Below are 17,285 nucleotides of genomic sequence, written 5' to 3'. Positions count from 1 at the left end.
TCCGAGGAAGTGCCCTACTTGCCCAGGCCCGTAGCATCACAATGCGTCGGTCGGTTCTGGCACGGCGTTCTGGCCACGGTGGTTCCTCGGTTTTTTATCTCAGCCCTGGGGGCTGCTCCGCGAGGGCCCGGGGGAGGGGCGTGGCGCGCGCGAACCGAGGCCCCCTCTCCCCTCCCCATCCGCAGGCCGCGGTTCAAACGACCCGCTGGGTCGCGAGCGGAAGGGAGGGAGAGAAGGTAGGAGTCCCGGCCTCCCTCGCTGGCCTCCCTCTCAGCCGCACACCGGCCGGCCCCATGGTCCCCGCCGCCGGCGCGCTGCTCTGGGCCCTGCTGCTGAGTCTGGGGCCCCTGGCGGCGGGGGCCCAAGGCCTGACTTCCACCGAGACCCAGCGGGTCAGTTTCCGCTTCGGGGTCCCTATGTCCCGCCACTACCGGACCACCCTCCGGACCGGTGGCCCCAAGAGGATGAAGGTAACAATGGAGGATGAGGATGACGTCGGGGCCACTGTCGAGCGCCTGGCAGGCCCGGCTGCTGCGGAGCTCTTGGCCTCCACGGTGGCCACAGGCGTCAGCAAGTCGATTGTGTCGTCGGCCGAGGAGGATGAGTCTTTGGAAGAGGGGGTTGTGATTAACGCCAGAAAGAATAACATCACTGCAGCGTCTCTCAGCAGGGGTTACAATACAGCAAGGGTGCCCAGCTCAAAGTTTAAAGCAAATACCCAGGAGGCGGAGATCAGGATGTCTTCAGACGTGCCGGCCAACACCTGGCAGCCTACTGGGGGGGAAGTACAGCACCCCGACAGTACCATGAGCCAGTGGTCCATAGCCGGGTCCACCCCGAACCGGTGGCAGCAGCCCTCGCACATGGCCATGCCCCCTCCCGAGGATCTGCGGCTGGTGCTGATGCCCTGGGGCCCGTGGCACTGCCACTGCCAGTCAGGCACCATGAGTCGGACCCGGTCTGGGAAGCTGCAGGGCCTTTCCGGTCGCCTTCGAGTTGGGGCGCTGAACCAACTCCGTACAGAGCACCGGCCGTGTACCTATGAGAAATGTCCGTGCAACCGGCTTCGGGAGGAGTGCCCTCTGGACTCCAGTCTCTGCTCTGACACCAGCTGTACCACTCAGACCACCACCAGTACTACCACCACCACTCCCACACCCACTCTCAGCTCTAGAATCAGACCTACGCCCTTCCTCTTCTTTGGCCCCAGCCCCAGCCCCAGTCCAGCCCTTGCTTTTTGGAGACGGGTCAGGATCGGTCTGGAGGATATTTGGAACAGTCTGTCTGCAGTGTTCACAGAGATGGAACCAGTAAGTGTTTGCATGAAGTGTTACTTACCTAGTTTCCCCACTGATGCGTAATATACTGGTTACTCACATCATTCGCTGCTGATTCCACCTGTTTCTTGAGCAACTGCGGGCTGGTTAATAGGCAACGTGTACTACTTTACTGGTCATGGGAAGATTATGGCCCAAATCATGAGAATTATAGCTGTATCAACAATTCTTGATGCCGATCATAGATATGGAAGATATTAATAGTTCTAAGCTTATTAATAGTTTAATAGTAACAACAGCCAGTATTTGAGGTCTTACTATGTACGCTTTACCTGGATCAGTCCTCACAATGCTGTGAGGTGTAATTATCCCCACTTCACAGAAGGAATGGGGGTTTACAAAGCTAGTAAATGACAGTCACAACAGGATTGTTTGACACTAGTGCCGATGCCCCTAACCACCACTATCCCAAAGGACTCCTGGGATTATTTCCAGCAATTTCAGAATTCTTCAGGAAGGATAGTCCTCTGCCTTTACCAAATGAATTACCAAAGGCTCTGATTGGATAAAAAATTCTCAGTTGACAGGATTTCAAGAACTTTGGGGAGAAGGGAAGGACAATAAAATAGCATATGTGGTCTGTCATTTTGCTAGTTTTTATCTTTCTCCTTGGGTATTCAATACTGTTAATTCAGTGTAAAAAGGCAGCATAAATGGGGCAGTGGTGTTGAGGGAATGAGGGCTTCTGGGGAGGGAGATGAAGCAAGGAAGGGAAAAGAATATAGATATAGTTGTAATATTTTCCCTTTTTCTCTATTTTGTTTCCTCACCCAGCTAGAGAAAAACCGCAGGTAATGGCCACTTCATCTGCAAGAGAAGGTTTCAGCATCTCAACCTTTCCACCCTTTTTGATCCCAGCACCCACTGGATATTTTTAGTACAGAAAAACAAAACTAGAAAAAAAAAATTGTTTGGTCTTGTGTCTTTTTACAGAGGTATCTGAGGTGGAGACCAGAAATCTCTTGAACCTTAAAACTGAACTGTGTAACCAGCAGCATTGGGCCTGATCCCTCCCCTTATCCCCCAGCATATTTTATCCCCCCCTCCATAATGCTGATGTTCCTCCTCTGCTTCATTTCCAAAGTTGTTTTTAAACAAGTGATTGTTTAAAGACTTGAAAAATCTCAGATGAATGCCAAGAGGAGGGAACAGGAAGAACAAGGAGTTGATCCCTTGGAAGATATTGGTGGTCTTCCCCTTGCCTTCACAATACTTGGCCTTCTGTCCTTGCAAAGGGTGAAGATGGCACAGAATTCCACGTCAGCTACTTTTTAGCAGTTACCTTCATCAACTGTATTTATCCTTTGACCCCAAACATGTCTGTAGTGATTACTCTGTGACTACTTTGCTTAAACATTTTTTATTTGAAAAATGTATTTAAAAGTCCAATACATTTTTAATATAAATTATGACTCTCAAACCCTTTGCCATCACTCTTAAATACAGTTCAAGTGATGGTAGCATACACGTTAGAAAAGGTAGCTAAAGGCAAGAGAATACCAAAGGAGACTGTGGCCAAAGAAGAGGCATTAGGATAAGGCGGAAGATCGGGGTGACCAGAGAGTCCATGAGTCCCCCATCCTTCTCCCCTATGACCCCACAGATTGAATATAACCCTCAGGCTATTAAGCTACTTTAGGACAACCTATGAGCTACTTTCAGAACAACTAGCTACACTGGAACAGAGTAAATTGGGAATGTATAACCAATCTTAGACCCTGAAAAGTGGCAGGAAATACACTGAGATTGGAACAAAATCAGAACCTGTCACTATAGGTAGGGCAAACTGGATGGATGGTGGACTCAGCAGAGTGGATCCTAGTTCCCACCTTCCTGACACCCTCACCATCAAATAGGATGCTGCTTGTTGCTGAGCTAATGAGAGACCCCCATCCTCTCAGTCAAGAGCCGGCAGGAGCTCACTGGTCTCATTCTGCCTTTCTAACCACCCTGAGGGAAGGGGCCAGAAGAAAAAAAACACCTGAGAAAACAAACTGCCTAAAGACCCTTCTCCTGCAATATTTTCCCACCTAATGCAGACTCTTCAGCCAGGTGGGGAGTGGGACCCGGTCTTCAGACAAAACTCCCTGAGTCTTATTTGTGTCTAGTTCTAGGACTAGGGCACAGAAATGGAGCTTAAAGTTTGCAGAGCATAAACCTGGGTGTCTATGGCTCTCCTTTTTTCTCCCTCCCTTCCCCAGTCTCACCATACTCAGTTCATGCCTCCACACTTCAGGAACCCCTCCTCCAAAGAAGAATGGAGAACGGTACAATCCACCAGAGACACGAACCCACGCAAAGCACGAGCAACACACTGAATAAAGGGCTGTTTTCGACATTGTGTGCGGCCCTAGTAAGCCTACTTTGCAAGAGAGCCTGGTTCATCTGTGGCTCAGGCTTAGGGTGAAGGATGGGATGGGAGTAGGGTGGGGAAAACACTTTGGAGAAAAATACCTTGACTCTCGGGCAGTGGTTCTCACTTAGGGGTGATTTTGCCTCCTAGGAGACATTTGGCAATACCTGGGGGCATTTTTGGCTGTCATAACTAGGACAGACACCCTACTGAATGTCCTATAATGCACAGGACAGTCCCCCATTACAAAAAATTATCCAACCCAAATGTCAGAAGTGCCTAGGTTGAGAATCCTTGCTCTGGAGGTTTCCCTGCTCCCATGCAGTGAGGATCTAACATCCCTAACCTGACAGATTGTTTTCAACCTACCACACCTCTCATCCTCAATGGTTAGAAAGTACATTCTCAGACATACCTCCTAGTTTTGCAGCATTCTGAGTTTCTCTCCAGATCCCTCTTCCTCCTCACCTGAGCCAGCAGGGAGATTGGCAGAGGGCAGGCCAGGTCCCCAAGACTTAAATGGGATCCCACTGGGTTAAGACCCACTTCTTACCTTAGCTCTCATTCAGTGGCAAACAATAAGATTCCTAACAGGGGTAGGGCTGAAGGTAGAGGTAGTAGAAGGAGGGGGGTAATTAAGAGAACTCATCTTAAATTAAACTTTTAATTAATTTAAAAAGAAAGATGTTGGAGAACTCACAATGCTGCAGAAACAGGGCTAGAGGCCTCCTGGAGAAAGAGCTGGTAGTGGCAGAGAGAAATCGAGGGACTGAGAGAAATCGAGCTTAAGTTTTGGGATCTAAAGAGAAAGAATAGATAGACTAGGCAGTGGTCACCCTCCTACCCCCTGCTTGACGTCTGTTTCAGTTCATTCCAGGAGGAAAATGGAGAAGGGCAGGGAGGTAAGGAGCTTCTTGGCAAAGCCGGCTTCAGCTTTGGTAATCTCACCCACCTACCCCATTTAAGGAGTTCCAGGTTAAGAGTTTAAAAACAGATGGCACCTAGACCGTCATTCAGGAGAAGAGAACACCTTCCAGGTTCCAGGAAAACTCCTATCTCAGATCTGAGAGTGTCCAGGGCTTCAGCTGAGCTCCTCTGGCCAACCAGTAGTCACTTGGTCAGTCCTGCTGCCTTGAGCCCATCTCCAGGAGGGGCTAGAGCCAGAGGGAAGAGAGGGAGTCCAGCCCCCAAGCCTTCTGAGGCACTAATAGGCAAAGAGGGAAAAGAGGGGCCCTGGGGTCACTGGTTGGAGGAGGGGGCACCATCTCGTCTGGGCTGGACATGGAGCAGAGGTTTCAGACAGCAGAACCTGATTAAAAAAGAAATTGAAGGAAGATAAGCCTCAAGGAAAACTGAGGCAGTCAAGGAGAAGGCACCACCTAGCACAGACTCTCGACTATTTCCAGGGTGCTCTTCTCTTGATTTCTGTCTGCACCTCCCTCTCTCTCTGCCTTTCTACATCTGAAATTCTTGACCCCTCCATTCTTATTCATTCTTCCTCCTCTCACCTCCCATTCTGGCAGGATCAGGGTTCTGAGGTAAGGCATCAGGATGCTGACAGGGGCTGGAGGTACTGAACAGGTTTCTCTACTCACTCACCGTTTCTGTTGGAGCTACAATCCCCTAGAATTGCTCCATGGCCTGTCTCGGTTTCCCTTGGATCTCATCTGCTCCTGAACTGCACCTGTCTGTGAAAAAGCACATGGGAGACCCTTACCCCAAGTCCAGATATCGCACAAGCAATCTCCCCTGTGCCCTCCATGAAGAGGCTCACCCCATCTCCCTGGCAATAAAGTCAATCTGAAAAGGTTAAAAACCAACAGCCATGGGGCGCCTGGGTGGCTCAGTGGGTTAAGGCCTCTGCCTTCGGCTCGGGTCATGATCTCAGGGTCCTGGGATCGAGCCCCATGTCGGGCTCTCTGCTCAGCGGGGAGCCTGCTTCCCTTCCTCTCTCTCTCTGCCTGCCTCTCTGCCTGCTTGTGATCTTTGCCTGTCAAATAAATAAATAAAATCTTTGGAAAACAAACAAACAAACCAACAGCCATTCTTCCAAGGAAGTCTCAAAGTCTCCCTTCATACTGACTCTCATGAGGGTGAGATAAAATGGGTCTTCGACTACTAAGACCTCTCACGAAGGACTCTCATATTTTTCTGAGTTTTGCAATCAGTGAAAAGCCTCCTTCATTATGTCCAGGCCCATTTCCCTTATGTTGAGGGCAGAAAAGAGTATCTGGCGTTATTTAGAACAGGGGTGTGCAGCCTTCTTCCTGCCTCAACACACCCAGCCATGATATGACTTACTATGGCACTGGAATAGCAGCTCTTAATTAACAGAAGGGTTTTGGTTGTTGGCAAAAGCCCTCCAAATAACTCCTGGTTCATATATATTCCCCATCCTGATGAAGAACAATCTACTAAGTGTAAAAATAAGGGAGCCTAGGCCAGAGACCTGAAATGCCAGGTCTCAGGTTTGTGCAGCTGATGGCCAGGACTAGAATCCTAGCTTCTTACTTCCTCACCGGGTATTTACTGTGTCCCCAGCTCACACTTCAGCAAAGGGGAAAGGTTCTAGGCCACAATCCCATATCACTCTCTCCCCATTCTCTTGTTACCATGGCAAGTCCATCTCCGGCCCCCATCTCCCCAGAGCCAATGTGAGTCAGGTGGACAAAATTCATTGGTTCCCCAATCATGGTCCGGTCAATTCGTCTCCTTTTCTTCTTCTGTTTAGAGAAGACAGGGGGAGTTAGGTCTGCAACTGGAAGAAGGGAATAGAGTCCTGAAAATCACTAGGGGTAGAGCTAAGGGCCCAATGGGCAAGGGTATGTGGCATCACAAAAAGGAAATCACTAGGGTATGAAAGGCAAGTGTGGAATAACATAAACAGAAAGGACGTAGGGAGGGTGAGGGCAGGGGCCCGCAGAGGGAATACTAGACAAAGAAAGGACATATCCAAGTCACCTCTGGCTGATGAGGAAACAATGGAAAAAACTGACAGGTATTAAGCTCCACCTACAACCCCTGCCCAAGTCAGAATGGACAAAAACAGGAAGTGATAGCTAGGACAATTCACTTCCTCCATCACGCAGTCCCCCTCGATTCCAAGTACACACCTGCCTGGCCAGAGAGACTATCCTGACGGAGAGGGAAGCAAGCAGCGTGCCTTCTAGGCACCAGATCGTAGGTGGTGTGTCTGCCTCACAAGCCCGGGTAACTAGATTCTGTGTGCACCAGGGTGGGGGTCGGGGCTGGGGGACTCACCGGCTGGGGTTTCTCTACCACACAGCAACCCAATTTGTGCCAAAATTCACTCATGTTCCCTGATTGTTCCAGTTTCACTCCTCTGCCTGAGGCCCCAGAGGGCTCTTGCTCTGGTGCCTTGACTGCCCACTCTTCTGTCCCTTCAGGTGTGACGACAGCCTGAGTCTACTCAGCCGCACGGGTCTGGAGACAGCAGTGTCCAAGGTACCCTTGGCTGCGCAGGGAGGGTCAGCGTCTCAGACTGAGGGGTCAGCAGGGCCAGGGCAGGCTGAGCAGGCAGGCACGAGGTTATGTCTTCCTCAGACGCAGAACCCTGGATGAGCAGAAAGTGAAGAGAAAAGAAAGTTAGTGAGAAATCCCACCTCTACCATGTCTCCCTCCTTGACAAGCCTCCTGATGAGGCCAGATCTTCTCATTCTCCCTTGAAGGCCCATGTCCTGCACCCAACACTAACCCCTCTAAACAGAAGGACCTCACAGTTTGACTCCCAGAGAAAGGAAAAGACCCAGAAGGGCATCAAGGGGTAGAGGCGCTGCAGCTGCTGGAACCAAGGGAGAGGAAGGGGACAGAAGCATTTAGGGTGAGGATGGGAGAGGCCAAAGGCTAGTGGCAGAAATGAGCACAGTTTGGGGGTGCTACAAGCCCCATGTTCCTTCTCCCCGGGTTTAGGGCAGAAAGGGAGGGGCAGTTAAATGACTTTGAAGAGGAAATGGTGGTTTTTCGTTCTCACAAACAAGACCTCCGCCCTTGTCCCTCCCTTTTTCCTTACCTTACCCCGAACATCTAGATTTTCTTTAAGACTGAGACCTTGACTGCCCAGGTTGTGGGTGACTAACTGCAGCAGTATGGACCTCAAGAAAGACTTTTCCTACACTGAGGAATTTCTTCCCTCTCGATTCCCTGACCTTGCTCCTCCTCATTTCCTTCAGCTGAGATCCAACCTCTCCCAGAAGCCACCGAACAGTTCCTTTATTACTTGACCTTGAGATCCTTCCTGAAGGCTGTCTGCAGCCTGTTTATCTGTGTCCTGTGTGTCCACCTGTGTGTGCACTCTGGTGGCACAGCCATTTCTGTGCATGTGTGTCTGGTATGGACCATTTGCACACTGGTTGTAGGTATGTGTACTTGGTGTCATCTGTTCCACGAGGAATCTTTCTCTGGCCTCCCCACCCTCTTCACATGTCCTATCGTGCCACTCTACTCTGCCTCACGCCCCGTAGGGCCCAGGCCTCCCCACCTGCCTCCTCCCCTCATGCTGGAACCTGTTCTCTCCTCCCTTCTCACCACTTCCATTCCCAAGCTTCATCAGCCAACCAGACACAAGGAACTTTCTAACAGCGTTAGTGTCCAAGGAAGAACTTCCTCCCCTTTTCCTCACTGCCAGCCAGGGTAGGGCCCATCTGGGTTTCCTCTGTGCTCACTGCACTTCCCCAGGCCTATGATATAGGCAACCTTAAAGATTCCAAACAGGACAGTTTCACAAATATTACACTCCAGCATGAACAGGAATCTCCCTCCTTTCCAGGCCTGGAACCCCGATGCTCTGGCATCCTAAACTCATCTAAGAACTGAGAGGATTTTTTTTTAATAACCCTGGGATGAGATCACAGGTACACTGAGATACAGCCTGAAGGGGAGAGAAGAACCCAGAAGCCTTGGCTCTGGCTTACTTCCCTTCCCACCACTGGAGGGGAGGAGTAATGAGACAGGGCGGAAGTCAGAACACATCTGTCCAGAGAGGGGAGCTGTGGTCAGTGGGGAAGTCAGTCAGTCAGTCAGTCACAGGGTTTGTTGCAATGGTGGTGGTGGCGGCTGGTAAGGGTTGCAGGCGGGGGAATGAAGAAAACAATGAAGAATCAGAGGAAACCCCCAATACCACCAGACAGACTGTACAGAGCATGGACTCTCTCCCAACACCCCTTCTGAACAAAGCTGAGTGGACAGAAGTGGAGGGTGGGAGGAGAGAAGAGGGGAGAGGAGAGGGAGGGAAAGGGGCAGTGGAGGGAACAAGGACGTTTCTGTTCCCTTTCCAGGGACCTAGCCAGAGCTGGGTGGAGGGAAAGTGTATGTGGGACTTGGCACGAAAGGGCCAATGATGATGAGAAGTGACCAGGAAATTCCATTCCCTAGGACATAGAACATAAGGGTCTCTGAAACTTGGCAGTGGGGTCAGAATTTGGAGAAGACTGGGCAGGGTGAATGTGGGCGGTGGGGAGGGGGGGTGGACAGGGCCAGAAAAGGAAGTAAGAGCCACTCTCCTTTTTAAAAATATCTAGAGAAGAGTTGAGGTTGAGGAAAAATGAAGTCCTGAGCTGGTAAGCGCAGGAGAAAGAAGCACCCAAATTCAATGCCCACTATTTTAGGGCCCCCCACCCCCAGGGGAGGGGAAGGGGCTGGGAAAACAGCAGGAGGAATCAGGATTGGACTATGAAAGGCCTTATCCTGACAGACAAGTAGCACTGAGAACTGGGCCAGAGTCCCAAACAGGAAGGGTGAAATAGGGAGCTAGGAGACACCAAGGTCACACTGGGGCTTAGGGAGCTTCCAAACTATTGGGGAGTGAGCAGGAGGAGGGATGGGGAAAAGGTTCCAGAGAGGAAGGATGTACAGAGGTAGTTCCCGGGTCCTGTCCTAGCCTGAAACCGGTTTTCCCGGTCCCGCTGCCTTCAGCCTCAAGGCCTCCAACCCGCTGCCCGACAAGCCTTCACAAGAAGCAGCTGGAGAAAGAGAAAGAGAAAGAGAAAGAGAATTGAGAGAACAGAGTGGGCAACTCTGGCTCCAAGCCCGGGGCTGCAGCTGGTTCCTTGTGGAGACCTCCGGACGTGGAGGGGTGCTGAGGGGCAACAGAGAAGTAGGCGGACACGCACTTTTCAGTCAACTGACAGGCATCTGCCCCAGCACCAACTCTGTCCTCCCCCCACAAGAAAGGTCTTGCGCGGGGCGGGGTGGGGGGGGCACTTACGAGCAAACAGGGCTAGGCCCTAAGCTCCCTCCCCAGCAGATTCAGTCCCACAGACTCCATTTCTGCCCACTCCCCAACTCTACCCAGAAATCCTCCGCTCCTCCCAAAGCTGAACTAGGACTGGGATCTCGCTGTGAATTTTTCGGACTCTGTCACTGTCTTCCGTGGTTGCTTCGGGCTCAGACTCAGCTCTTCCAGGACCCAATGGGCTTCGCTCTGTCCGGCCCACGCCACCACGGAGTTCAGTGAGTCTCGAGGAGAACTTCTCCCCCTCTCGCCTCCCCGCGCTCCCCCCCAGCACCCCGACACCGCAGTCCCTTCCTGCCCTCTACTCTACAGCGGCCTCGGCCTGCGCAGCACACGAACGGTGGAAGGGACGGAGACTGTGTCTCGGGGAGCGCACCCCTTCTCCCACCGATCCAGCATCTCGGCGGCCCTGGCCTCCCTCCTCCCCCACCCCCAGCATCCGGTGCGCCTCCGCCCCGCAGCACAGGCGGGGCGCGCGGGCCTGGGACCCACGCGGCGGTCTCACCTGCAGCGCTCCGGCATCTAGGCGTGCGGCTGCGGCGGGTGGGAGGCTCCGGCGTCGGGCCCTCCAGTGTGGGCTTCCCGGCCTGGCTCCGCGGCGCGGCGGGGGAGCCGAGGGCTGGCCGGCAGAGGTGGGGCTGGCTCAGGGCGGAAACGGCGGCGACGCGATTACGAAACCCGTCAGGCCCGGGGCTGGGCGCACTGCTCCCCGCTGGACTGGTGAGGCACTGCACCGCGCGGGGCGGTGGGAGGGGGGCCTGGCAGCCCCGGACGACCGCCGCCCCAGCTGCACGGACCGGGGACGTGGAGCCCACGACGGGGCTTTCTCATGAGCCGGACCCCGGAGCTGCGCGGGCCGCAGTAGCACGTCCCCTTTGCCCGCCAGGCCTTGCGGGGCAAAACTAATAGCAGCCCCCTCGACCCCCCGGAGCCTGCCAAGTTGAGAGATTCGCGGGGGCACCCCCCAACACACACACGCACGCGCACACACACACACACACACACCCTCCCTCTCCCCACACACATAACCCCCTGCCCCCCAGTCCTCTCGTGCTCTACCCAAAGTGGAACGGGGCTAGGTTTATTTACTCATTGTGAGGGTGCGGAGGCGAGCCGCCAGAGGAGGGTAGGGATTGGAGGGAGGGGTGGAGGATTTTTCTGATTCTCAAAAATAAAACACTTCGTAACTTGAAATCCTTAAATTGGAGAATAAGGGGACACTCCTCTATTGTTATCTAGAGCTAAGCTTTTTAATCCATAAGCCTAAAATTAGGGGACAATTAACTGCTCATTCATTGCACCCCAGTCAGCATGGGGGTGCTGTAAGAGCTCGGGAATAATTGTGCCGACCAATAAGCCTACGGAGATGCTTTAATCCTGTCTCCCTCCCTAAAGTGTTCTGGAACCTATCATTTGAATTAGCCGAGTCAGGCAAGGAGGGGGCGGGGAGTGCTTCCGCCCTTCTTAGGAGGGGCTGCATTGCAGGGGGAGACTGAACAGATAGACTCAGCCACAGAAGAGGGAGAGGGAGTGAGAAGACAAAGCCGTCAAAGCCCTAACAGCTTTCTTTTTCTCCAGCCCAGAGCAGACGCCGGAGCCCCCCCCGAGGTACTCCTTCCATCTTTGGAACACACTAGTAATTCACTGATAACAGGTAAACTAAATTGAGGGAAGGGGAGCAAGGGGTTGCAAAGATAGAAGAGTAGCTGCTTCTGGTTAGGTTGAAGACCCTAAATAAGGATAAGATTGGGGGACAGCTCAAGAGGAGAGAAGGGGGCGCTATGAACAATGAATGGTTTTTTGGTCCCCTTGTTATATCTCTTTGCTAAGATCTCCATCCTTGCCTTCTAATCCACAGACATTAATTTCTAACAATATACATGTAACTATCATTTCTCAGCATTTATTTCAAGTATCTATTTTCCTATAATTTGTCTTATGTATTTTATTATCCTCAGTTGTAATCTGTATCTTTTTCAAGCTATAATTTTTTGATGAATGTTTAATGTTTTTTGTGTTTTTTGATGAATCCCTAGTCTTCCTGTATTGCTCTAACCTGTACTTCCCCATATTTACTTTTTTTTTCCCATCGTGTTCCATTGGTGTGTCTACCTTCACCCCAAACTGATTTGTCTCCATAGGAGGGAATTTGCGAGAAGGGATGAGATAATATTGAAAGTAATCCCCACCTCTCTTTTAACAGTCTCCCGTTCCCTGTAACAAACCTTTGCTCCAAAGAAAGAGGCAGCTTGAAGTAGGAAGGTGGGGGCCTTTGTGTTGTGTTGGAGAATTGCCTGATCCCATTTTGAAAACAGCACAGCCCACAAAAGGTACATATGGTCCCAGATTCTGGAAAGGCTTATTTGCAGGTCATTGGGAGTAGATGAGGGAAGGACATGGCTAATAGGAAAATCCAAGACCAGAATGAGGCAAATATAATGAGATGCCAGAGAGCTTCCATCCCCTCCAACCACCATCCCTTGTCCTCCTCCCTACCCCCCCTTAAGGTGGCAGCATGACACAGCAAGGCCCTGTTGGGCAGGCCTTGGATTCCCACAGAGGGTCTAGACAAAGGGTATTTGGGTGTGTCTGTGTGGCTCAGAGTGTGTCTTTTTATACTATACATTTGCTAATCATGTATCTCTAAGAATAGATGGTGATATTTAGAAATCACCTTTGCCTAAAATATCTGGATAATTTAAAATGAAGGACAGTTAGACGTATTTATTGAGTGTATATTGTGGTCCAAGCCCTTTAAGGAATGTAAAGAAAGATGAGGTATGTATGGGTGGAGAACATTTGGGGAAAGGAAGAGAAAGCTTACTGGAAAGGGACCTCTTGCAAAATTTGGAAATTAAATCCATACTATATTAAATACCAAAAGTTCATTACTAATGAATGTAATGTAATGTAGATGGTGTTTCGTTTCAATTTTCTGTGTAGTCAGTGTTCTTGACTTGATTTTAAATGCCATACATGCTTGTGTGAGTGTCTTTCTAGTATGCATTTGGTACCCTCTGTACAGTCTCTGAGTCCTTGTGACTTAATACTTCATAGAATTTCCTTTAGCATTTTTAATTGCAAGATACACTCTGCCAGACACTCAGGGATTGTTCGGACACTTTTTATATATACTCTGGTTTTAGGAAAAGGAGTTAGTTTGTCAAAGAGCTTTTTCCCTGTTTCAGATTCTAGCTTGCTCTCTACTGCCTTTTTTGCATTTTCATCATTCAGATCAGAGTCACAGGGAACATTCAACACCTAATCCACTGAACATCTGTTTTTCAGGAACCAAAACAATTCTTGCAAGTTTTGAGAATATTGGTATAGGATTATATAAAACTGTGGGTAACTATCTATTTACAGTACATCAAAAAAAGACCAGATTGGGAATGAGACCTGGGTCCAACTGCCTAGAAGGCTTCAGAAGTCACTAGATAATTTCTCACATTCTTTCTTTCTTTCTAAATATACACTATGTTATAGCACAGAATATATTTATTTTATTTATTCCTTTTTGAAAGTAATCTCTACATCCAACATGGGGCTCAAACTCACAACCCCAAGATCAAGAGTCACACAGTTCAACGACTGAGCCAGCCAGGCACTCCTAACATGTTTCCTAGTTTTAAAATCGTATGTTCTTTTTTCCCCCCTATGATTCTATTTTTTAAAGAATGTACATGTGCCCAGCATTTATACTAAGCTTGCTCTGGAGGGGACTGGTAAGGGAGGGGATATTAAAAAAAGCCAGCAAGGTAGGCAAATAACTGGTAATCTTGGGGAGGGGGGAAGAAAGGAAAGAGGGAAAGAAGGGAGGGAGGGGGGAGGGAAGAAGGAAAGAAAGAAAGAAAAGAAAAGAAATCAGAAAAAACAAGGGGAAAAAATCCCTGTGGTCAGTCTGTAGTAAGTAACACTGATGATTCCTGAGGTTTGCATCTTGGAATCTCCGTAGTCCCAGACTGAAGCCTGGAGTTGGTAGGTTGAGAGATACAACCATTTTTTGTAGCTCTCTTTCTGTACATGTCTCTGCAAATTACTGTGGAGATGATCAGAGCTGAATATCATAGGATGATGACCTCACCTTTCTAACATGCTCCCCCACCCTGTTCTAGTCCCCACATAACCCTCCTTCTAAGCAGCTTCTCTGCTGAGTAATGCTCAGTTCCCAGGGTTTATTTTGGAGCCTGAACCTCAGAAGAGAAAGAGCCACTGACAATTGACTTTTAACATTAAAACATCCTAGTCTGCCCACTCTCCAGTCCTGAAGCCCCTACAATCACACATAACCACGCTCTAGATTAAGGCTTTCTTTTTTGGCCCTAGTTGAGATGGTTCACATTATCTGGGGTTATAGAATTTCTGTAGTATAGTGGTTATCATGTTCGCCTAACAGGTTTTATGGAGGCAGTTGGGAACCTATTTAAGGCCACTATTTATGAGCCTCTGGTCTGGTAGGAGCCAATGGAGTGCGTTGGGAGGAAGGCCTTTTCAAACGGGGGTTCTATTTTTGGAGGCAATGGAATGTTCTTTCTGCTTCTTTGGGAACATTTCAACTAAGGCTTTGGCCCCTTCCCTTGGCTAGTAACCAGCAGGGGGAAGGAGATATAATAGTCATATAACATCAGGGTGTGGGTGGAATGAGCAGAAGAGGTGATAGGAGCACTCCTTAAAGCATGGAAGAGTATCTAATTCTGACAAGGGACTTTTCTCCTTCCAATCTAAGCTCTTACTCTCCGTACCTGGAATTTCCAATCCATTTGCTCTCAGGTATAATCTAGCATTGGGATCAGAAAAAAAAAAAAAAGGTCTTGTTAGAGCATAGGAAAATTCTTTTAGTACCTGGGTTTTGTTTTGAAGGAGAGGTTGGCTAGAGAGAAATAGAGGCTAATATTAAGGCTTATCTGTGGGCTAATAGGTGGGGGGTGGCAAGGTATGGATTGTATTAAATAGAGAAAATTAATCAGCACAATAATGTCTTATTGTGTGCAAAGCCCAGCACTTGTGAAGAAGGTGTAAAGTCTGGTTTTTACCTTTAGGGAAACTCTGTTTCTTGAAGGAGAGAGACTATCCCTATTCAAGACACATAACAGTGATCTGTAGCCCCAAACTGGTAATAGTCAGGTAAAACTCTACAGGATGTTGGTGGAGATGCTGGTAGATACAGAGTAGAGGGAGCTGAGTAAGTTTAAGGAAGTTCTCCTGGAAAAGGTGAGTTTATAGCAGGGTTTAGAAGGCAGGGAGGAAAACAGAAAGCAGAAATGTCATGGAAGCCCTTTTTAGAGGTACCTATTAAGCCAAAATCAGGAAAAAGTCAAGGATTTACTAACATAAGGGTTTGGGGGAAAGATTCCTCTAAGGACTGGAATTCCTACAGAATTCTAGGGACTCCTCCAGTAGTCTTGAAACTTGGGTACTTATTTTAAGACAGAGAGTAGAGGAGCTTCCAAGTTGGTGAAAACACCTGGAGATGTGGGAGAACAGTGCACCTGGGGAGGGCATGGAAGCTCTGCGCCCTTTTCCTATACCCCTGGCCTTGTGCATCTCTTCCATCTGCTGTTCTTGGTTATAGTCTTTTATAATAAACTGGGGATCTAGTAAATTAAAAGAAAAAAAAGATGGGAGAATAGAGGAAAAAAGCAGAGAGTAGAGAAAGTTAAGCAAGACAGGAATGAGCATAACTAGCAGAGAATGTGCTACTGCTAGGAAGGTTGGGGCCAAATTCTAGAAAGCCTTGAAAACCAGACCCAAACTGACTTGAAGAAGTAGGCAGTGAAGCAAGTCATTCCAAGATGGGGAGGAGTTAGGAAATGGTAGAAAATGGTAATAAAGGTAGGAGGTCCCAAAGCTTGTTCTAGGGAACTTGGATCATGTACAGAGGAAATGAGGATGTGGTTTTTAATAAGGAAAGGCCATGGAACATGAAGAGGTTGCTGTAGCATGAAGACTAACAAGTGGTTTCTTTCTAGGAAGTTATGAGGGATCCTGTGAGTAGCCAGTACAGCTCCTTTCTTTTCTGGAGGATGCCCATTCCAGAACTGGATCTGTCGGAGCTGGAAGGCCTGGGTCTGTCAGATACATCCATCTACAAGATCAAAGACAGCAGCGCTGGCAAAATGACCGGGCAAGCAACTGGAGAACAGGAGAAAAACTCCGAAGGCGATTCCCTCCTTGAATATAGCACCTTCAACTTCTGGAGAGCTCCCATTGCTAGCATCCACTCCTTTGAATTGGACTTGCTTTAAGCCCAAGACTTCTTGTTCCCACCACCTGCCGTCACTGTCTTCCCTTTCAAGCCCCTTCCTTTCCACCCTTTTCTCCTATTAATCTTGCTCTCTCCCCTCTATTGTGTTGAGGTGGTGCTGATGAATCTGCCAGAGTTGTGTTGTATTTATTTATTTATTTATCTATCTATTTATTTATCTATCTATTTTATCAGTTTCTCTCAAAAGCCCTTAAGCCACAAAGAAAAGGGTTTGAGCAATGGAGTATTGGATCACAGGGATTCCCCTTCCACCTCCTCCCCCCCACGACGACGACCCCAACTAATTCCAGAAAACAGGCCTGGTGGGGGCACCAGAGAGTAGTACAGTGGTACAAAATGGAGGGTGGATTTTTTTACTTCATTTTAATCAGCTTTAGAGATTGCTTAAACCGAATTTCCTGCTCCGGATCAGTAAACATAAATCTTTCTTCCACCGTTGATGAAAACCTTATAAGTTTTAATTTGAGATTATCTGCCATAAGACAGTAGGATTTCTAAATGGCTAAGGTGATAAGTCTTTTGCTATTTGATCCTGTTCCTTGTAATATGTTTTCTCAGAGAAATTGGGGATAGTTAAAAGTATAAAACAAAAGGAAGTAATACATCATGGAAAATTAAAATAGGGGAAAGCACTGAATCATTTCAGAAATAACTACATTCTCAAAAGGGTGTTCCTTCTTCAAGCCTACTCACTTTGTAACTTTGCTCCTAACTGAAAACTCTGAGGAAAATGACTCCAATTTCAATTCTTAAGATGCAATCTTACTGACTACTGTGATAATTTGTAAGGTTTTGATTCTGTTTCTGAAAGACATAGGGTTTGGCCTTTGGTGTTTTAGTCTTGCCTTGCATCTGCAATGTGTAATACCAATCAGTGGGCCTCAGGCACCGTTCTTCAGCTACCTTGAGACCATGAAATAATCACATTTATGACCCTACACCTTGTCCCCTCATTCCTTCCAAAATTATTGCTGCTGATTTGTGCTGCCATTTACTCATTTCTTTAATAAAGACATTCGATCCTAGGACTGGATTCTAGTTTTCTTTCTCTTCAAAGAAAAGCAGTATAGATCTCCGAAA

The 17,285-nt window shown here is 48.7% G+C and overlaps 3 protein-coding genes across 4 annotated transcripts; 2 read left to right on the top strand and 1 right to left on the bottom strand.

Moving 5' to 3' along the window:
* Window positions 1-25: 25 nt before the first annotated feature.
* Window positions 26-2,754, top strand: LOC308340915 (protein MENT). The gene is made up of 2 exons (XM_080800416.1): window positions 26-1,310; window positions 2,112-2,754. Exons 1-2 carry the CDS (start codon window positions 42-44, stop codon window positions 2,130-2,132), a joined length of 1,290 nt encoding a protein of 429 aa, XP_080656542.1. The 5' UTR covers window positions 26-41; the 3' UTR covers window positions 2,133-2,754.
* CDC42SE1 (CDC42 small effector 1) lies at window positions 2,680-10,577 on the bottom strand. The gene is made up of 5 exons (XM_080800424.1): window positions 10,446-10,577; window positions 6,952-7,264; window positions 6,303-6,413; window positions 5,290-5,378; window positions 2,680-4,999 (listed from the first exon to the last, which is right to left on the bottom strand). The coding sequence occupies exons 2-4, from the start codon at window positions 7,003-7,005 to the stop codon at window positions 5,304-5,306; spliced, it is 240 nt and encodes a 79-aa protein (XP_080656550.1). The 5' UTR covers window positions 7,006-7,264; window positions 10,446-10,577; the 3' UTR covers window positions 2,680-4,999; window positions 5,290-5,303.
* A 20-nt stretch (window positions 10,578-10,597) lies between these two features.
* Window positions 10,598-17,229, top strand: MLLT11 (MLLT11 transcription factor 7 cofactor). Of its 2 annotated transcripts, XM_080800423.1 has the most exons (3): window positions 10,598-10,660; window positions 11,519-11,594; window positions 15,910-17,223. In XM_080800423.1, exon 3 carries the CDS (start codon window positions 15,916-15,918, stop codon window positions 16,183-16,185), a length of 270 nt encoding a protein of 89 aa, XP_080656549.1. In that variant the 5' UTR covers window positions 10,598-10,660; window positions 11,519-11,594; window positions 15,910-15,915; the 3' UTR covers window positions 16,186-17,223. The 2 variants fall into 2 exon arrangements, with proteins under 2 accessions (XP_080656549.1, XP_080656548.1); XM_080800422.1 differs by lacking the exon at window positions 10,598-10,660 and having other exon boundaries at window positions 11,436-11,548; window positions 15,910-17,229.
* Window positions 17,230-17,285: the final 56 nt, after the last annotated feature.

Source organism: Martes martes (assembly GCF_963455335.1).
Source record: "Martes martes genome assembly, chromosome: 4".
NCBI classification, from domain to species: Eukaryota; Metazoa; Chordata; class Mammalia; order Carnivora; family Mustelidae; genus Martes; species Martes martes.
This window is presented reverse-complemented; position numbering and strand designations above follow the sequence as displayed.